This window comes from Ahaetulla prasina, chromosome 1 (assembly GCF_028640845.1).
Source record: "Ahaetulla prasina isolate Xishuangbanna chromosome 1, ASM2864084v1, whole genome shotgun sequence".
Taxonomy (NCBI): domain Eukaryota; kingdom Metazoa; phylum Chordata; class Lepidosauria; order Squamata; family Colubridae; genus Ahaetulla; species Ahaetulla prasina.
In genome coordinates, this window is record NC_080539.1 from 82,862,565 (window position 1) to 82,883,873 (window position 21,309).

A 21,309-nucleotide genomic window follows, 5' to 3' on the forward strand; every position below is an offset into this window, starting at 1 on the left:
GGGTGAGGTCAATAGTAGACAGTTTTTGGTTAAAGCTCTGGGGATTTTGAGAAGAGACCACAGAGTCAGGTAGTGTGTTCCAAGTATTAATAAATCTGTTACAGAAGTCATATTTTCTGCAATCAAGATTGAAGCGGTTAACATTAAGTTTAAATCTATTGTTTGCTCTTGTATTGTCGTGATTGAAGCTGAAGTAGTCTTCAACAGGAAGGACATTGCAATAGATGGTTCTATGAGTTAAACACAGGTCCTGTCGAAGGTGGAGGAGTTCTAAGTTTTCTAAATCCAGGATTTCAAGTCTGGTGGCATAAGGTAGTAGGCTCCAGTTTATCACTGATGATAGATTCTGGGAGAAAAAAAACATTTAGCATTAATTTCGACTTAATCCTGATAGGCGGCAATGGGTTGATTTGCACGCTTTCTATCCAGACCAATTCCATAAAGACAATTAACTTCTAAACCGGCCCCTCGATGCAACCAATTTTCCTACAGTAAACAGGGAAACCCCGTGCGAATTTTTCGCGCGTGCGCAACACAAAAGCCTGAGGCGGGTGACCGAGGAACCTCGCGCGCAGGCGCGTTTAGAGGCAGGTCGTTTTGCCGCGCCTCCGTTTCTCGAGCGCTCGCCCTAGGGCTAAGGGCCTAGGCAAAGCGAGCCTCCTGCCGTCGCGGGCTGATGACGGAGGCGCCTGCGCGAGGCGGGCCTTCCTTTTCCTTGCGTGCCTGGCCAAGGTGCCTGGAGAAGCGCGAGGAGGCGGCCGCGAAAGGCAGAAAATGATGGGGGGCAAGAGCAGCGCTATCGCCGCTGGCGTCTGCGGCGCCCTTTTCATCGGCTACTGCATCTATTTCGACCGCAAGAGGAGGAGCGACCCCAACTTCAAGAACCGGTTGCGGGAACGTGAGTCTTACGGCCTCTTTTCCCCTCGTGCGCCCCGCCGCCGCCGCCGCCGAGAGCGGACTCCGCGCTTCCTTCCCCGCCAGACGCCTTTTTTCGCGACCCGACCCCCCCTTTCCCTTTCCCTTGGCGGGTGAGGGTCATGCCTTGAAGAATCGGTTCCCTTGCCCTGGTTTGTGGCTTCCAAGGTCCAGGAAGTCCTCGGCTAACGGCCGCTAGTCTCTTCCAGAGTGAAGAGGCCCCTGCCAGAGAGGGGACCTTGGATGGAGGAGGAACCGGAGCCCCACAAATGCGAACTCGCTGCAAATAGGGTTTTCCACTGCCTGGCTTTAGTCACCTTTAATGTGTTTGGGCAGGAGAAGAGGTTTAGCCTCATAGGGTAGTAAAAGTTAAAGGGGGCTTTGGAGATCATCTAATCCAGCCCTAACTTCACAAATTGACAGTCACACATCCCAGCAAATGGCTCCTTTTCCCCATCCCCTTATGCTTCGCTCCCAATCTTCTCTTCTCTTCTAAACATACCCAGTGCCTATAACCACGGATTTGATTTGATTTGATTTGATTTGATTTGGGGCCCTTTATTCAGTCTTGGTTGCTTTCCTCTTGGCATACTCCAGTTGTAAATGTTGCTCTTAAAATTGCATGCCCAGAAGGAAATATATTAGTCTGGGTGTGGTCTAACCAACTCATATAAAAATGAATTGTTACAAATAGTCCTCAACTTAGGACCATTCATTCAGTGACCATTTAAAGTTACAACAGTGCTGAACAAAGGAACTTAACACGGGTCTCCAAAATTATGGTCTTTGTAATACCACCACTGTCCTATGGTAAAAATTTGGGTGTTTGGCAGCCTACTTTCTCTTACAAGCACAGGGGCATTTCAACTCACCCCACCTTCCTTTTTCTCCCCATCTATGGTCTTTTGGCCTCCATGGCCCCTGTGCTCAGCCCACCCAACTGACATCCACCATCTTGCTCCTGCTACTGACCAAGCATGCTCTGCTTGGCCAGTTGTGAGGCAGCTAGCTGGCCACACAAGACTGTATTTCCCAGATCACGCATGGTGGTTTCCTCACAAGACCTGAGAAAGATGGCCTTATGTGACCACCAGCTGTCTCAGGAAGGACCAGGCTGGATATGCCCATTATCAGTGGAGCAAGAAGATGGCGAAGGTCAACTGGAGTGACAGGGCAGGGCAGCAGCAGCGGCTTTGGAGTGCAAAGTGGTGAGGACAACTCTAACTGGGGCTGGGGCTTCCTGAGATGGCTGCAGCTTTGTGCTCATGGGCTTCTTCCAGCCCCAGTGGCATGGCCTGCCAAGACACTCTTGTGCCACAGTGTAACAAGCAGCCCCAGAGCTGTGAGGTTCTAGGGTTGCTTGCCATTTGCAAGACAGTGTCTGTGAGGCCAAAAGAGACAAGACTGGGAGAAATAGGGAGTTGAAAGGGAGACAGTCTCTCACCTTGGAAGAATCAAGGCTTGGGCTGCCAGGGACCAAGCCCAGAATGACTTGGATTGGGGTGAGTCCTTGGTTAATGGCTGATGGAATTTGATTAACACCAGTGTTTGATTAACAAGCCATGCGGTTATTTGAAATTGGGCTTTTTGACCACATCACCTAGCATGGGAAATTCTTGTCCTAATTATGGTCACAAGTCAAGGACTACCTGTACTTGATCTCGATCTTATACAACTTAGCTACAACCCGACATTGCATTTCCTTTTTTTTTTTAGCAATTTTTTGCATTTCCTTTTTTTTTTTTAGCAATTGTATTACCTTCATGTTTGGCTTGTGATCCATCAACAGTTCCAGACCCCTTTTGTAGGTGGTGTCACCCAGTATGATTTCCCTGTCCTATATTCATGCACTTGATTTTTCCTATGCAAAATAGGTGTTTTTGCATGTTTCTCTCCTGACATAAAATTTCTGGAATTTTGTTATTGTCCCCCAAGGGATTTGCTATTTACCTTCCCCAAATTTATGTTGTTGACAAATAATGTATTATTTTCTTACCTTTCCATCAAGGTATTTATAAATATATTTAACAACATTGGGTGCAGAATGGAGCCCTGTAATACAACTCAAATACTTCATTCCACTCCTCTGACAGCCATTGACATACCTTTACTGGGTATGATGTTCAGCCAACTCTCTTTCTAATGGGAGCGTATTCTAATCCATGTTTTGCCATCTTCTCTTTGAGGATGTTACAGAAAGCTTTGCTAAATGCTTTACTGAAGTTAAAGTACATTATGTCTATTATATTCCCATTATCACCTAAACTGGTCACTCATCTGGTTGGATTGATAACATTTTGTTAGTTCCTACCAATAATGACTGTGCCCATCTAAACTTCTTTGTCAAAATTCTGTTTTCTCTGTGTACTTGCTTGCTTAATTAGAAGTTTCATTCATCATCAAAATTTCCTTCACCTTTAGTTTAGCTAGTCACAAGTTTGAGAGTTGGGAGATTCAGAAGTGAATACCGCTATGAACACATTTCCTGACATTTGTAAACACATAATATATATGTTCTTAATATATAGAGACAGAATGTATATGCAAGAATTCTGTGTCCAAAGTTGTTTTAGTCATATATATTGCCCCAGGAAAAGAGGTGTGTCCAGTTGTAAAATTAAATAATGAACATAAATTTTTATTACTGTAAAATATGTAATATATTCCAATTAAATTTCAGAAGCCTGCTTTATGTTTAGAGATTTGCTTTGCAAATACTTTCTGTATTCATAAAAATTGTATTCATACCGTGTTTCTCAAAAGAAGGCTGGGTCTTATTTTCTTTTGACCTCCGAAAAAATGGCTAGGCCTTCTTTTTGGAGGGTTCTATTTATTGACTCACTTTTGGCGGTGGCACCAACAGCCCTGTCCAGCAGGAACCTGCTGCTGGCCCACTTCTTCAGTCACTTGCTGCCAATTGCACACATCGCCCCGGCCTCCATTTCACCTTCATATGCCTTCCAGAAAGCCCTCTGCAGCCGATAATAGATGTTATTGGTTGCAGATGCCTTCAAGCATCTGAAGGCGGAATAGAGGCCAGGGTGATGCGTGTAAGTGACAGCAAGCAGCCGCAGAAGACGAGGCAGATATGGGGTGTGTGAGGCCTGGTGAATAGGAGAGCTCCACACCCACATCCCCACCCTAGCTTATTTTTTACCTGTGTGCCTCACACCACCCCCTACACCTGGGGTGGGTGGGGTCGTAATTAGGGCTAATTTTGTGGGTGGGGCTTGATTCCATGCGCTCAAAAACATGATAGGGCTTCTTTTCAAGGTGGGTTGTCTTTTTGGAGAAACACGGTAGAAAATCCTCTAAAATATTTAACCATTCACTAAAAATTAAAAACATTGGAATGGCATAGCCTATCGTTGCTCCTAACCCTAACGGCTGAATGCTAATTAAAGTCAAAAGCTGGTCACTGGGAAACAACCTAATTTTATGTCTCCATTCTTCATGCAAATGAAACATAGTTAAACTACACAATGGTCACTTCCCCTCCACATATTTGGCCATCCAGGTTCCGGAGAAAGTTGTGTGTCTTGGAAAAAGAAATTTGAGGGGGAAGATGCTTGCTTTCGATAAAGTACTACACAAATATTATAGTTACCTTCACCCTGTAATATTTGACAGGTTGCAGCATCTACAAATCCTGCTTGTAGAGTCATGCTACATAATGCATTCTCAAAACCCTCCTGGTACTGTTTCACATATAACTTCCAGGATAAGGAGAAATGCAAAAGAAAAATGTAGAGTTATCCAAAATGCAGCATTATTTTGTAATTCTGCATTATTTCAGCTCTTCAACAAGTACTCAATGACCTTTGTTATGTTTTCCCTTAATAAAAAAGTGTGCTTGTAAAAACTTTCCTTCCAGATTGTGAAAGTATTCTTCTGTTTACCTAAGAAAGCAAATTGCAATAAATGTTAGTAAGAAGAAACAATTAGCTTGCAATTGATGCAAGGATCACAATGCTGAAAACTCCCCGATTATGTTTATTTTATTTTATTGTCATTGCACCGCATACAACGAAATTAAATGCCATCTTCCCTGTACATCATACTAAGAAAACTATAAAAATAAAACAAAAACACACATCCTTCACATTTGATATTCCTATCGCTGATGGTCTCCCTATACCTATATCTCACCTTATGGCTGAGCTTAAGTACAGCATTTGATTAAAATTGGGCGCCTGACATATTTCTATGTATTACCACCAAATTTCTAAGGACTCTTGGCGTTTTGTAACACACAAGAAGCAACACACAAGTCTCTTGGTGCTAGAAAAAAATAAGAGAAATATAGATATGATAGGATAGTCCTTGACTAACAAGAAGTTGTTTAGCAAATTGTGGCAGACCTCCCCACCCCGCCAAAAAAAGCTACTTATGAATACTGGTTCTGAAATTACAACTGCTCAGCATCCCCCTGATCACTCACTCCTATGACTGATTGCAAGAGTGCTGCAGCATCCTTCCATCTATTTCTGTTTAATGACCCATGTGTTTAACAACTGCATCGGGGAGAGCAGGGATAGTGGGGCCATAAGTGAAGTGATCACATGGGCATTTATCTTAATGGTCATCACAAATTCTGATTGTAATGGGCAGCTCCATTATGATCATGATTGAAAGATTACCTGTATGGGAATATTTTAATAACATCTATCATTGACTCTTGAGTGACATGTGGATATAACTTTGCATAATTTAAGAATAATTATTCTACATGTGAAAGGTAATATGTTGCATATGAATATCTCCCTTATGTTCTTTGCTGTGGTACATATGGAATCTATGAAGTAGGGACCTCTTCTGGAAATTACTCTGAAGTGCAAATACGATAGCATGATGGTTTGAAAATCAATATATCCTTATTTAATCTATAGGAAGAAAGAAACAGAAGCTTGCCAAAGAAAGAGCAGGATTTTCTAAGGTAGTAATATGTTTTTTATGTTGCATATATACTCTACTGGCAGGCTTTGGGGCTTTAATGTGAATATACTAGCTTGATCTTATATTTATTTATTCTTACTGATTTGTTTGGATTACTTTTCTTTGTTTTGTTGGAGCTGAGGTTTATTTCTTCACTTTATATCCTGATAATCATCAAACATTTCTGGAGTAGGGTAATATAAAATATTTGAATGAATACAATAAAGTATTTTTTCCAAAGTGGTCTCTGGCTTGAAATTATTGTACCATCATCCTTTTGTAGCATACATCCAATAGCCCTAATTTTGGAGAAGCAAGAACTTTCATTTTTCCCCATTTCCATTGAAGATCCCTCAACTAGTTTTTCAGCAAGCATCCTTTCTTTTGAGCTCCCAACCAATCTTAGCCCATTCAGGAGCTGCTGGGAAGGGGCAAATAAGCTTCTGCTACTTTACTTATCCATAAAAGTAAAATTTATCTTGATCCATATATAAGCATGGCATATTGTGGGATGATGAACTTCACAAATGATAATTTCTATAGCAATTGTGAGGATTGTGAAACTGATAAGGGGATTTCCAAGTGTGGTTTTATTTTTACTTTTATAACAATGAGTAAAAAAATGGAATGTAGTATTCCCTGTAAACTTCTCTTTATTCTTGAAAAGTTGTTAGTATTATTAACTTTTTGGAAATTGAAGTTTATTATATTTAAAATCATAATGGCAAGGGTGGGAGATTTTGCTATGATATTTAAATGGCTGATTTGATAAACGTTGTTCTTGTAGTTGCCTGATCTAAAAGATGCTGAAGCAGTTCAAAAATTCTTTCTTGAAGAGATACAGTTGGGAGAGGAACTTTTAGCACAAGGTTGTTGCATTTTTTTTAATCTTTCTTTTTGGTAACTTGTATGTGACATATTAGAGATATAAAATCAGTAGAAAAATGCTTATTACTGAAACCAGTGCTTTGAAAGGTAAAATAATTGCATGTTTTTTAAAGGGCAAGCCTATATATATCTACAAATATGTTATCCAGCTCTATTGAGTTTGATGACTTTTTTTCCTATATGTATCAAATTATTCTAAATGTTGATTAGCAAAGTTTAACCCTTAATCTTAACCCACTTGGAGATAAATTCAGCTAAATTCAGGGCACTAAATTCCAGGGCACAGGGATTGCAGGACAAATTACTTTTTGAGAGTTACCAAAAAAAAAAAGTAAAAATAATCGAACTCTAAATTTATAACTGCAACTTTGAAATGTTATCACTGTTATTTTAATATACTGTATATTATTTTTCTATCTAAATTTGTCTAAAATAGCTCATAAATCAAGAAGACCACTAACAGAATAAAGTCTGAAAATTCTAGGGTAGAAATTTGAACTTTGGGTATTTTTTTGTTAACAAATTTATAGATGTGGCATGCAAATATTTTACTTCATTTGTTGAAATAATTTGATGAATTTTTAAATATTGTTAACTAACAGAATAGTTTCAAATCTTCATTAAATGTCATTATGCCTGATCTTTAGTCGCTATAATATGGTTGTTTTTTATTCAGGAGAATATGAAAAAGGTGTTGATCACTTGACAAATGCCATAGCTGTTTGTGGACAACCTCAGCAATTACTACAAGTTCTCCAACAGACTCTTCCACCACCAGTTTTCCAAATGCTTCTTACTAAACTCCCTACAATTAGTCAGGTATGAAAATCTTTATCATTTGGTTTTTGAAATAGAATTACTAACTATCAATATTATTTCACCTGATCTCATCAGTATTGTTTGTTAAGATTAAGATCTTAACAACATTAACATTAAGATCAGATCCAGAACTGAAGCAACTGAGGATATATGTAGTAAACACAGCTTATTTCTTTCAAACAGTCCAGTCACATCTCGGAACTGAAATTTAACTAACTATGCTGTTTATAAATTATTCCTATAAAGAGGATATAATTGTGGAACCGTTTGTAAGAATTCTGTCATAATTCACATTGGTCTGTAATTTGACTGATAAAACAATTTTTAAAAATATTTTGACATGTCATAATTTAGTTTTCTCTATTTGAAACTTTTATCATTTCCATCTAAATAAGAAATTTTACAAATGACTGTGAGAAAAAATTAACTAAATTTAGATTTTACATCAGTTTGTTCTTTGATCTGGTTTGATGCAGTCCAAACCTGATGGTCCCATGCACTAATTTTGAACTAAGTTTACTAAAGAAACTGTGAATAAAATTATATAGATATATTTATTATAATAATATAACTCAAATAAAAATGAAGAAAAATTGGGCACGTCCAAAAGCATTTGAGGAAGGTTGAGATAAAATTCATGAAATAGCTACCACAGCTTATTATAAGTTAGAAAGGCTTCTGAATAAGTTGAATAATTTTTGTTTCCAGTGGTCATATCATGATTTTACTGGTTAAAATGTGCCCACGAGATCCATATCGTGAGCCATGTGGCTAAGAAACATCAATGTGCAGAGTTATTTAAAGTTTAATATCAGAAAGATATTTTGGGTATAACTAATTTGACTTCCTCTACAAATAAGCTACAGTAAACCATAACGATCTATAATTTTTTGCTTGCCTTGGTTCGTTATTTCTCTAAATACTTTTAACTGCTTATTAAATACTGCTACATACTGATGTTGATTTTTGAGACAGAGGGAGGTTGATTTTCAAAATCTAGAGATTGTAACTGATTTCAGTAATGTGCTTAACTGGAGAAATACACCATTAACAGTTTTATTTTAACGTTCCTATATTTTATTTTGCAGAGAATTGTCAGTGCACAATGCTTGGCTGAAGATGATGTGGAATGAGAAATCTGTCAGGAATGCCACTTCCTTAGACAAAAGATGAGCATCCGGGGGTAGGGGAGAATAAAAGAATAAGCATAATAGTCATGATGGACTGTGTACCACATTTAAGCCTGCCAAAGTTAATTTTAACTCTGAGTAGGGTGGTTTGGCTGGACTTATTTATTAAACTAGTGTATTTTGATAAACTCATTTTATAAACGCACCATATTGAGTTATAAAAATATCATTAACGTCAATGCAAATAAAGTTGTATATACACAGACTGCAAAGTTAAAACATGCACACCCCTTGCTCATTTTTGAAAAACACAAAGCTAAGGCATTAAAGATGTACCTGGTATGTTCATGTGTAAGCCTGCTTTTTCAGCAGTCAAAGGGGTGGGGGTGGGGGACAATATCAGCAGATTTCAGCATCTCCTGGAAATTTCTTACGTTTGTTACTAAGAAAGGGAAATCAATAGACTTGACATTTGATGGTATTTTTATTAGAATGCCATACATTTTCCCTTCATTCTCTGAAAGCTGCCTAGCGTCTTTTAAATCAAGATACCTGAAAGTAACATCATCTTGAATTAAGATAGCTGCCTCCTGGATTTGATAGATAGAACTTGTCTATCTCTATTATCATGTTATCGACACACATAAGATGACATTCTGATTTTAGATGTAAATTAATTGAGAGTCTTCCAGCCATATACTATAAAATAATCATATTAGATTCTGGATGCTTTCCTGTAATAAATGTAGATTTGAGATTTGGCTCATTGAGAGTCAAAAATCTGGCTGAAGGAATATGTGACTTACGTCTAAATGAAAACCATTTCTGAATTATACATTGAATTTACCACCAGTTTTTCATAGTGGCAACTGTAATATTTTGCCTGCACTCTGTTGCAAGAGCACAAACAGAACTGATACTCACTACCTACCAAAGGGCAGTGCAAAAGACAGGCACTTAGAAGTAAAGAATACTAAGCCCAGAACTCCGTTTTGTGAAGCAGAACTGAGTAAAATTTCTGACCTTCTGCATGCAAACCTATTTCAGGCTTATTTATTTACTCCATTTTTATCACAATCATTTTGAGTTCTATGATAGAAAAAATGTAAATTGCTAAAAATTGCTATTTTACTATTAGTTTTTTGCTGTTTGCAGGAATTTGAGTTTTAATTATTTAGCAACTGCTGCAACTTGTCCAGAGATTTACCACAAAATTTAGAAATCGGATTTTCTTTCTTGCATAACACTGTGCATCATAACATAATCTGACTTTTATGGTCTCTTAAGTCTGTACCTAATTCTTCCTGGATATTATGTTTATGCCCAGTCTATTTTGCCATTTTTTAATCTAGGCATCCTTTAATTTTTATCATCTATTACTTCCTTGTTTATTAAATAAAGATTTAATCACTGCTACCTAGTTTATACTATTTAAATCCTTAAAACAGAAAAGTTGTTGTTGGCTCTTTGGCTCTCAATTAGATTTCTTGAATCAAAGTATTCCCATATGTACTACTGTATAAGTTCATTGCTTGTGATATATTGATGTTGAATAAGAATTACAGTCTCATTTAGCGTCTCAATGTCAGAGAGAGGTTTAAGATCTCACAGTTTATTAACTTGATCTGTGCAGCTTGGTTATCAGGTTGCTAGCAATGTTTGTGTTATAAACTGATTATGTTATAATCAGTGTTAATGATTATCCACTATAAGCAATAAGCTTTTGCATTTCAGTCATTGCTAATTTTTCTCATTGGATCACTGTTCCCAGATCTTGCAGGGTCGATTTAGTTGTTCTTCCTTTAAAAAGTGCTAAAATAACAGATACTGGTTGAATTAATTTTCTAGCAGATTAAATTTCAGCGCTTAAGGCAGACTACATAGAATGTAGTACTTGGCCAATAAAAATTCTATTCTATTCTATTCTATTCTATTCTATTCTATTCTATTCTATTCTATTCTATTCTATTCTATTCTATTCTATTCTATGTGGTGGCTTGGTCCTGTGCTGATTCCCACACGAGGCCTTCCTGTGCTAAGTATGCAGCCACCAGCCATTTTACTCTCCGCTTCTTGACAAGAAGTAAGATGTATACTGGAGGCTAGATCCCTTTCCCAGAACAAACATTTTTTAAAGGTATTTGTGATTTACAAATAATAATGTTACAGGCCTAGAAGAATATTGAAGAGACAAACAATGGACAGTCACTTTCCAAAGAGACAAATGGTTGCTCCCTCCAGTCCAAGATCTTATACAAAAAACACCCCAATACAAATGTACACAGTCTGTAAAATGTAACACTCTATATTGCAAATCATAGCTTACTGTTCAAGTCCAAGCTCCAGCGTTTCTGCTTTTGGCCCCTCTGGGCCCACAGAGGTTGCCCTCCCCCTGAGAAGGGGAACCCATTCTCTGAATTAGCTACTAAAGGTTGATTTTCCTGGGCTTTAATTTTTTTGGCTAATAATCTCGCTTGACAGGTGGGTCTTTTTTTCTTTTATCTTTTTCAATGTCATTTATTTATTTTTATTTATTTATAATTTAATTTCTATACCGCCCTTCTCCCGAAGGACTCAGGGCGGTTTACAGCCATATTAAAAACATAGAATACAAACAACACATTTAAAAACAGAATTAAAACGAAATATCTAGTAGGCCAAGTCAACTAAAACGATCATAGACTGACATAAAACCCATTTAAAATTACAATTAAAATTTCACTTAGGCCAGTCCCGCACGATGGAATAATAAGGTCTTAAGTTCACGTTTGAAGGTCCAGAGGTCGGAGAGTTGGCGCAACCCTGAAGGCAACTCATTCCAAAGGGCCGGTGCCGCCACAGAGAAGGCTCTCCCCCTGGGGGCCGCCAACTGACATTGTTTGGTCGACGGCACCCTGAGGAGGCCCACTCTGGGAGCGCACAGGTTGTTGGGAGGCTATCGGTGGCAGAAGGCAGTCTCGTAAATAGCCCGGTCCTAAGCCATGGAGCGCTTTAAAGGTGATAACCAGCACCTTGAATGTCTGTCATGAAGCTCCTGAAATGGAATTCCTAATTTCAATTTACCATATTTTTTTGGACTATAAGACACTCCAGACTATAAGACACACCTACCTTTTTTGGGAAGAAAAACAAGAAAAAAATATCTGCCTCTGCCTCCCAGCAATTTGCCTTCTTGCAGCAAACAGCCTGCCTTACACTGGTGGGTTGCTACCGGTTCGCCCCAGGTCAGGCGAATCGGTACCAGTGGCAGGAGGCTCCACCCACCTGCCCAGACACTTATGTGCAGAAGCATTGTGACATGCTCGAACGCACACCCATGAGTGAATCGGTAGCGATGGGTTTTGAAACCCACCCCTGCTGCTTTAATTTTATTTTCAGTGCAGCCTGATTAGCACAAGAAAAAAAAAAGTTGCCTCTGCCTTGCATTGCCTCTTTTTTTAAAAAAATTTTTTTGCATTTATATCCCGCCCTTCTCCGAAGACTCAGGGCGGCTTACACTATGTAGCAATAGTCTTCATCCTATTTGTATATTTATATACAAAGTCAACTTATTGCCCCCAACAATCTGGGTCCTCATTTTACCTACCTTATAAAGGATGGAAAGCTGAGTCAACCTTGGGCCTGGTGGGACTAGAACCTGCAGTAATTGCAAGCAGCTGTGTTAATAACAGACTGTCTTACCAGTCTGAGCCACAGAGGCCCTTCGTTGCAGCAAACAGCCTGGTTTAGTTTCATTTTCATTTCAGCACAGCCTGATTAGCACAAGAAAAAAAATCTGCCTCCCAGCAATTTGTCTCCTTGCAGCAAACAGCATAGGCACCTGCGGCAATAGGCAATGACAATCCCTGCAGCCTGAAACAGCTGAGGGTCGGGAGGCCGATCCAACCACAATCAACTGCTTGTGCTAATCAGGCTGTGCTGAAGCTGAAACTGGCTGTTTGCTGCAAGGAGGTAAATTGCTGGGAGGCAGAGGCCAAAGGGTGGGAGCCAGCGGGTGGGCGGGGCTACATTTGTTGTATAAGACGCACCCAAATTTTCACCTTCTTGGGAAAAAGCTGCGTCTTATACTCTGAAAAATACAATAATTCCTAATAACGGCTCTAAGATGAACGGTGTTCATGGTATGTGTTTTGTTTGACACAGTAGGTTGCATAAGTTTCAAAATGCATTATAGTTTTAATTATTATAAGCCAAATAACTATATAAAATTAAAAATAAATAATATCCATTGCTACCAACGTCACCCAAAACATTTTACAGTGGGAATTTTCCATCCCTTCTCATTGTAGCCTTCTGCGCCATCTTCCCCAAGACTTTTTTTGGAGGATTGGAGCCCTTGAAAAGTGCAGGTGATGCAGCTGTAGTGGAGAGCAAAATGTTTGGAGTTTCATTGGGGTATCATTGGGAAGCAACCATTTTAAATATAAATGAGGTTCGAGGTCACAGGATGGAAATAATATTCTTAACTATTGCCTGAATGGAACCTTTAATTGACCTACAGATAGCAATGCAAATACACTGTAGGTCAGATAGTAAACTCTTGAATAAAAGTAGATTCTTTGCTGAAATAGTTCGTTATTGCTGAAGTGTAATGAAGAGTGACTGGTTTTATTAGACTTGCCATATATACGTATCAGTTGAGGATTGCAAAATAGGCAGATAACAATATAACAACAACACAACATCGTCTATTAAGGTAGATGCCATGGGACTACCATTGTTGTTCTTGCAGCTAGATACCTTTAGAGTAAAAAGTGAATATTTTGATTTATGGGAATTTCAATGAAATAACTGGCATCATTTTTAATTGGGACTTTACAAATAAAAAGTATTTCATACAACAACAAAAATCAATACTCGCAAATTAGACCTTTTGATTGTATCATGTGTAGCAGTGGCAGCATTCAGATTTGAAGTAGGCACTGATGCTTTGGCTCTGGCATGAGTATTGGCTGTTCCTTGTAAGAGTTGTGGGTTTTCCTCTGCATGATAGTTTTAATCTCTCTACGCCATTTAGCTTCACCTTGGTAAAAAGCATGGCTACATAAATTGAATTAATACCAGTAATAAATAGTCCTTGGGCTGTTTCCACATTCAGCACAGCACATGAGATTTGACGTGCCTTAGAATTTCTGGCAGCAGTGAGGAAATACTTTAGCGCTGAAATAGTTAAGGACAATTGAAACCTGTCTCAACTGTGGAATTAATAAAAAGGTTGCCAAGACATGCTTGTACCATACTTAGAGGCCAGCTGGGACCTGACCATAGTCTCCAGTCTCCTGGGAGGCATTTCAGGCATGCACAGGAAAGAATGTTCCTTCTTATCCCATCCAGCAGGAGCAACAGCAGCAGCGACCTTTTGTGGCCCGGGGCACCATTTGTGCCTTTCTTCCAAGGGCAAGGGGGGAAAAAAAGGACCAAAAAAAAATTAATGTGTATAATGATGGCTAGGAGAAGATTGATTTTTCAACAATACAAGAATCAAGATCATTTGAGTCAAGCTGAGTGGTGGGAAATTGAGGACAGACGAAAGGCACCACTTCTTTATAACTCTAGGTGTGGAGATTATCACTAACTTAAATTGCTTACAATAAAATTAGAAATGCATCAATGGCTACCATAATTGTGCAGCTATCCAAGGAGGGTTCAATTAAGCGTCCACCCAAAGAGACTTTGCAAAGCAACGTTGCCATCTCTATTCTAAGGGAAAAGCGAAGAGGCCATTTTGCTTCACTTGGCCTGCTGCGGCTGTCTTCTCTGACCCTCACAAAAGCTGAAGGAGGCCTTTCTACCAAGAATGCAAGGTACTAAGAAGTACCTCACAGACAAATCACCCCTCCCCACTAATTTAGGTCTAGGCAGCCTTTTCAGATAGTGCTGTGGTTTTAATGCCCCCCCCTTAAAAAATTTACACAATCACAAAATGTCATAAGTTACTGTACAAGCATCTCAAGTATTGTGCAAGACTGCAGTCTCCTAAATATTTTCCTTCTAAACTTTCACCTTCCATAATTGCAAACTACCGGAATATGTAGCCTAGGACACAAATAATGAATGAATATATACCGGTAGTAACCTGAGCTCCACAGGTCACGATACAAGTGTAATTAACCCCATGCAACATCAAACAAAATCCTCCTTTCCCCTAGAAAGTAGAAGTAATATTTTGTGTATCAGGCATTATGTTGCAGTAGATGGCAACACCTAGCATCTAGCTGGGTTTAGCTGACCTTGAAAAAGTGAAGCAAGATGGGACTTAGTATTAGCATATCATTAGAAAACCCCAATCCTAGAGCTTTCCTTGGGAAGTTAAAAACATGTTCCATAAAATTGTAGTGATGGACTATAGCAATCTGTTTGCCAAGAAAGCAATATGGATGTGCCCTTGTATTCTTATTTTATGTATACTTTACTATTTTGCAACTACAGACTAAAACTTTCATGCTGGGGTAGGGTGGGGGAAGAAGAGATAAACCCACAGATGATAACCAAGAGCTTGCAGTGAAAACCTTGTATAAAAGTATTCAATCTTGCTAAACGGTTTGATGGGGGGAGGGGGTGATTGCAGCAAATTAAACAACTCTTCTATCAGCTAAGAAGAAGGAAGGGTATTCCTCTCGGCTTGTGTGAGAATTTATTAAATTGATATCCTGCCTTTCATTTTGTAAACTCCCAAGGAAAAAGGTAATGCTCCCCACTCCTATTTTTCCACAGGTGAAGTGGACGGAAAGAGAGCGGCTGATGCCAGAAAGAGGGGAGATGAAAGTGATTGGATCAGTTTGTCACACCAAACAGAAAGGACCATAAAAGAACAGGGGGAAATCTGTTTCTATTTCAACCAGCAGGTGGGGCTAAGTCGCTCTTGTGCTGTGATGATGCCATTGCATCTCCTTTCTGATAATAAAGATGGCCAAACCCTATAGCGGGAGTGGGTAAAATTGGACAGGCAAGAAAGATTTGCTGAATACTTTGCATGGGAGAAGAATCTCCCAATGAGGCCCGCTAGTATCCCCTCTGGTTGCTTCGATGTTGTTGAATTGCAAAATGTGTTTCATCATTTCGAAAGGAGGTCACTGCTGCAGAGATCCGACAAGGGCGGACTCTTAATTGCATCTGTACACAAGGTGTAAAAATATTTAATCCAGCACCTCAGAAGCAATCAAGCATGTTTAAACAGAGACTTTTGGAAAGCAGGGAGCAATAAAGTGCCAAAAAAGTGGAATTATTTTGTTTTATAAACTGAACAATCGTCTACCAGTTACCTTGAGCCTCTTGCTTTTTTCTTTCCAATAGCGTTTTGTAAGCTTTTTCCCCCCCATTTTGAAGACAAATTCTTGCAAATATTTTAGTCTGCTGTCTTTGTATACTCTAAAATCAAAGATTGGTCTAGCCCCGTGATGGCAAACTTATGGCACACATGCCACAGGTGGCACAAGGAGCCATATCTGTCGGCACTTGAGCATTTCCCTAGCTCAGCTCCGGCATGCATGCACGCGCCGTTTCTGGCCTCCGGAGTGGGGAGGCCATTTTTGGCCTCCCCAGGCTCCTAGAAAGGCTCTGGAGCATGGGGAGGGCGAAAAACGGGCCTACCTGGCCCACCATGCCATCACATGCCAAAAGCGTGGGGAGCGTGGGGAGGTCTTACCTGCATGCCTGGGGGGTGGGGCGCATTGAATTATGGGTGTGGGCACACGCATGTGAGACCGCCCCCCCACTCTCCACGCTTTTGGCACATGACAGCAAAAATTGGTCTAGCCCTATCAGCAAGGTATTCTTGATCAAACCAAGTCTTTGAGAGATGCTTATATTTTAGGTGGGTTTCAGTTTGCAAAGCCTCCTGGATATAATTAGCATTTGAAAGTAACACAAAACACCTAATACTGATCAGCGTGGATAGAAAGCCAAAGTGTAAGAAGAGTGACTGAATGTGAAAAGTACAAGATGATAGTCTTCATTCTTAGTCCATCTGGTTCCCAAGGCCTTTTTCCTGGAGGGATTTATTGGGTGAACAGAAGCATTCCTTGCTAATTTGCCAGTGAATGGGAGGTAATCACAGTCAGCTTGGACAACGATTTTTTTTTAAAAAGTAGCATTATATAAAAATAGTGAATTCAATGACAGTACAGAAACCCTGTTAAGCCCCTTTCAGGATTCCCAGCAATGATACACTGAGAATACGCAAGTTGAATCTGGTGGCCATTGCAACAGCCTGCACTGCCTATGGCTAATCCACATGTCTTTAGAAAGCTGAAGAAGGAGTGAGAGCAAACGATTGCCTGGAGCGGTACTGTCAAAGCAAATGAAACATCATATGTGGCAAGCCTAGCATTCAACTGCCCAGCTGTTAAAATGGCTACATCTGAATGCATTCAAATTAGATCCAAAATAGATGCCCCCAGTTTAGCCCAAATAATACTAGTTTGACGCAGGCATGGGGGGAGGGAGAGTTACTGAGAAATAGGAGCTGATGGTACCTACTCTTAAAAGGGATGGGGAATTAATATGCAACTTTCCAGAAGCTGTGCATTTCTAGCAATTGGCCACGACAGCTGCAAATACTGGCTTGTTACTCTTCAGAACTTCTGAAAATCAGGTAAGGTAAGGCTGGAACATTACTGTTTAGGTCCTTTTACGTACAGAGTCAATGTATTGGCTCAATTTTTTTCAGTATTTCCAAATACTAGCTTGTATTAACCACCCCACATTATACAGAGTGATAGACGCTCTCCGGAAACTTAAAATCTTATAGTTATGAGGGAACTTTGACGTCCTCTAATCCAACCCAAAGCTAGTGCCAGAACAAAGGATTGAACTGGATGTCTTCTTAAAGCTTTATGATTAAGCTACTTGTTTATGGAAGATCTTGATCTTCCATAAACCATTCAAGACTGCTGCCTCCACACCTCTACAGACATCTAGCCCCAGAAAAGGGGGCAGATAGGGGAGTGACATCAGGAATAAGTTAATTTTCATAGTGCCACTGTCTGGTATTGGATATTGTTTTTTTTTTCAATGGAAAACTGTAAAAAGAAGCCACAATCTTAGTAGGAGAAATATGGCGACTTCTAAAAGGCTGCCACTAGGGGGCAATGTGGCACTCTTGTAGTGTGGGAAATTAATTCCTCTTTTCCTGTAAAAATGTTGCCTCCTCCCCCGGTTTGATTTTCCATGAACTGGTAATTTCACCCAGAAGTCCACCCTGGAAAAAAAAAAAGAAATGGCTTGATGAGCCATTAGGAATACTGTATTTTGGATCCACTCCTAAACTCCCTATTGTAGGAAACAGTGGTGCAAAAATTCCTCCTTTCTCCAAAAAAAAAAAAAAAAAAAAAAAACAACCGCTAGGTAAATGCAAGCCTCTCAGGAGCAATTACTTCTGAGAAAAACTGTTCTCAAAACAATTGCCAGGAAACATTCTTTTGAACGATATTTGTAATGCAGGGCTGAGTTTCTCAGCAATGTTATTCCAGGCGATTGAAAAGCAGGAGGCTTTCAAAATCCTTCAAACTGCAATTGTGTATGCCACCCTCAGCCTAGCCATCTTTCAAGCCTCTCCATTGCTGAGCTGAAATGCTACCCACCCATCATTCTGTCAACAGAAAGCAGTACCAACATGAAATGTACTGTTCTTATTGCTGGAATCCTGCTGGAATCACACACACACACACACCTGTTTTTTGAAGACACTACATTTGCCTATGTCCCCCTTTAATGGGTGACAAAACCTAATAGATTTTACACACCTTGAAGCTGTTCTTGGATGATGTCAGAATAAGTGAGGGCTACACTATGATGGTAATCTAGTAAAGGACAACTTCAAGCATGGGTGGATGGGGGAGTGAGATGAAGAGAGCAATGTTGCTGGGACACCAGCAGAAAGAAGATGCCACTGAGGCATGCTTGCGCTGGGGCTGGTTCCAAGTTGGCGATGGCCTTTAATGGAAAAGCTTGAGGCTGTGGTATTTGCAAGGTCAGTCAGCTTGATCGGTCTCTGGCACAGAACTATGAAGAGCTGTACTTATGTTTCTGTCCTCTTTGGGAACCTTCCAGCCGTGCAGGACAGCCTCCTCCCTCAGACTTTCCCCTCTGTTCCAGGCAGCCTGGTTGCTGACTGTGAACAGGCAACAACAGAACAACAGAAGATGTAGTGCTGGACACAGGATGGAGATTGTGTTGGGGAAGAGTAAAACCAGACCTGAAGAGCTTGGGCACACCAACAAATCCTGATACATTAAAGCCTTGAGCAATAATAACTAGAATAAGGATGTTGGAAACATCATCTATTCCAGAGGTGGGTTTCAGCTGGTTCTGACCAGTTCTGGAGAACCGGTAGTGGAAATTTTGAGTAGTTCAGAGAACTGGTAGTAAAAATTCTGACTGGCCCCACCCCCATCTATTCTCTGCCTCCCAAGTCCCAGCTGATCGGGAGGAAATGGGGATTTTGCAGTAACCTTCCCTGGAGTGGGGAGGGAATGGAGATTTTACAGTATTGATCCCCTGCCACGCCCACCAAACCATGCCATGCCATGCCACGCCCACCAAACCACACCCACACAACCGGTAGTAAAAAAATTTGAAACCCACCACTGATCTATTCCCATCTCTTTTTCTCCCAACCATCATCCTGCTATTTTCCAATTCCTGCAGCAAACTGAGGGAATTACAATGAATGGATTCCACCCATCTGTGACTTTAAATGCATCCTTTTAGTAATCTAAATTTTATTAGAAGCACATTCAATTGGATGGTCACTTATGATATTTTTATTTTTACTTTATTCAGCACTTAGCAATGTCGATATTTGCTTCCCAATGGTTTAAATATTCCCAGACTTTTCATGGGTCAGCCCAGTCCTCTGGACTCAGTACAAATGTTCATATCTTGTGCAACTGCTATAGTACACAGAATTTTGGATCTGTTGCCACCACACCTGTTTCTGGATCTCGTGATTGTCCTCAATGCATAAGGCAGCAGAGCTGCCCTAATTAATTAAGCAGTTCAAATCATTTTGGTAATTAAATGGCTGTATTTTTTATTTTCTACTAGGAGTGGTAGAACAGCAGTGGGGACATGCTTCTTTGGTTTCGTCTTTTTTGCATCATGCTAGTGTTAATGGCACTGGAACAAGTTTTTATTTTTATTTTTTTTAAAAAAATATTTTCTGACTCACGAAGAGTTTTTACTCTGATGCAGACACAAAGAGGGAGGATACTGGCCAGGAAGATTTTCCTCCTTTGCTCGATGCACACACGTGTGTAAAAGTAAATTTATGGAGTGCTAAGAGATCAGCCTTGCTCTCTGGGACAGGGTGTGAACTAAAGCACATTCTGGAAAGCAGACAGCAGTGTAATCCATTCATTCAGCTCTGTCTGCAGCTGCTTTTTATAAACTTGGCATAAATCAGCACTTCGTGAGGCCAGGCCTGTGTATCTGGAAAATATTTTCCCCAGCCCTCTCCCTCCCCCCTTGCCCCCAAAAACAATTGGACAAAGAGCATAGGAATTATGTAGAGCATGGGCTGGCCTCACTTGTGGTTATTTTCCATGACTTCCTCTGCTCATTTTTCTCCTGCCAGTTGTAGGAGTCCATAAGTCAAAGTTGTTAAACTTTTCCCGGTTAAAATGTAACTCGAAGAACAAAGTAATCTGATCCCTTCGAGCCAAGTAATCATCTATTTAGAGGCTCCGGTTTGGGAAAGTCTCCAATGTGCTGGCAGCTTTGCAGAGCGGAGTGGGCTCCAGCCGGGGAGGGAGCATATGTGCCAATCGCCTCTCCAGGTAAACAGTTCCCAGGGAGCAAAAAGGCTGGTGTGTTCTTTTTCTCTCTTGCAGCACACTCAATACTGTAAGGTTAAATGCTGCCTGTTGCCATTTCAGACACCACCAATTTATATGTGAGAAGGAAAGGATCCAGCTGCAAACCCTTTGACAAATAGGAAGACTTTTAGAAGAAGAGAAGTTGCCAAGTAGGGAAATGAATAGACTTTGGACACATTTTAAAAACCAGATCAATATATTTTAATGCCAGGAGCAATATTTTCTCTCTCTCTCTCTCTCTCTCTCTCGACTTCCCAACGTTCTGTAGTAATTGGATCTGCTCTCCCCTACCCAAAGAATCTTCTCCACTTTCTCAGGGGATCTCAGAACTACCATAATTAATCTTGAAGCTGTCCTGTCAAGAGGATTTGGTTCAGCAAGTTTTGTTCTCCCCACTGCTTACTTTAGCCTTTACTTTCTACTCATTATCTGATTTTCACACATTAAAAACAACAACACAGTGGTTCAAATTACTTAGGCAATCATCTGTTATTAAAATGGCTGGCTTGGTCAAGGACAGCAGTGGCCTTTAGGATGTCTGCTGTCCTTTCTCATCTCCTGAGTTGGAGTACTCTCCACCATTGCTGAGCTAGCAAAAAAATGACACCAGCATGGGTTCTCCTCCTTTGCCCATTTCTATCCTGACCTCGCTGTTTCTTTCCCCAGTCACTGCAGGCCTCTCTTTCCCTTAATGGGTGAAAACCCTAACAAGGTTCCTATTCTTTGAAGTTCCCCTTGGATGGCATTGTGATAAGTGAAGAAATGACACTTCAATCTTTTTTTTTTAAGTTTTATTTTTACAATCA

At 40.1% G+C, this 21,309-nt stretch overlaps 1 protein-coding gene and 1 non-coding gene across 2 annotated transcripts; both read left to right on the forward strand.

Moving 5' to 3' along the window:
• The first annotated feature begins 686 nt into the window (after positions 1–686).
• Positions 687–9,029, forward strand: TOMM20 (translocase of outer mitochondrial membrane 20). Its single transcript, XM_058166228.1, has 5 exons — positions 687–898; positions 5,805–5,851; positions 6,638–6,719; positions 7,415–7,557; positions 8,646–9,029. Exons 1-5 carry the CDS (start codon positions 775–777, stop codon positions 8,688–8,690), a joined length of 441 nt encoding a protein of 146 aa, XP_058022211.1. The 5' UTR covers positions 687–774; the 3' UTR covers positions 8,691–9,029.
• LOC131189388 (small nucleolar RNA SNORA14) lies at positions 4,589–4,724 on the forward strand. The gene has a single exon (XR_009153002.1). It is a non-coding gene; the product is annotated as a small nucleolar RNA SNORA14 (small nucleolar RNA).
• Positions 9,030–21,309: the final 12,280 nt, after the last annotated feature.

Coding starts and splice junctions, on each gene's coding strand:
- TOMM20 (XM_058166228.1), top strand. CDS start 775: ATGATGGGGGGCAAGAGCAGCGCTATCGCCGCTGGCGTCTGCGGCGCC. Junction 5,852..6,637: donor AAAGAGCAGGATTTTCTAAG/GTAGTAATATGT, acceptor TTGTTCTTGTAG/TTGCCTGATCTAAAAGATGC. Junction 6,720..7,414: donor AGAGGAACTTTTAGCACAAG/GTTGTTGCATTT, acceptor TTTTTTATTCAG/GAGAATATGAAAAAGGTGTT.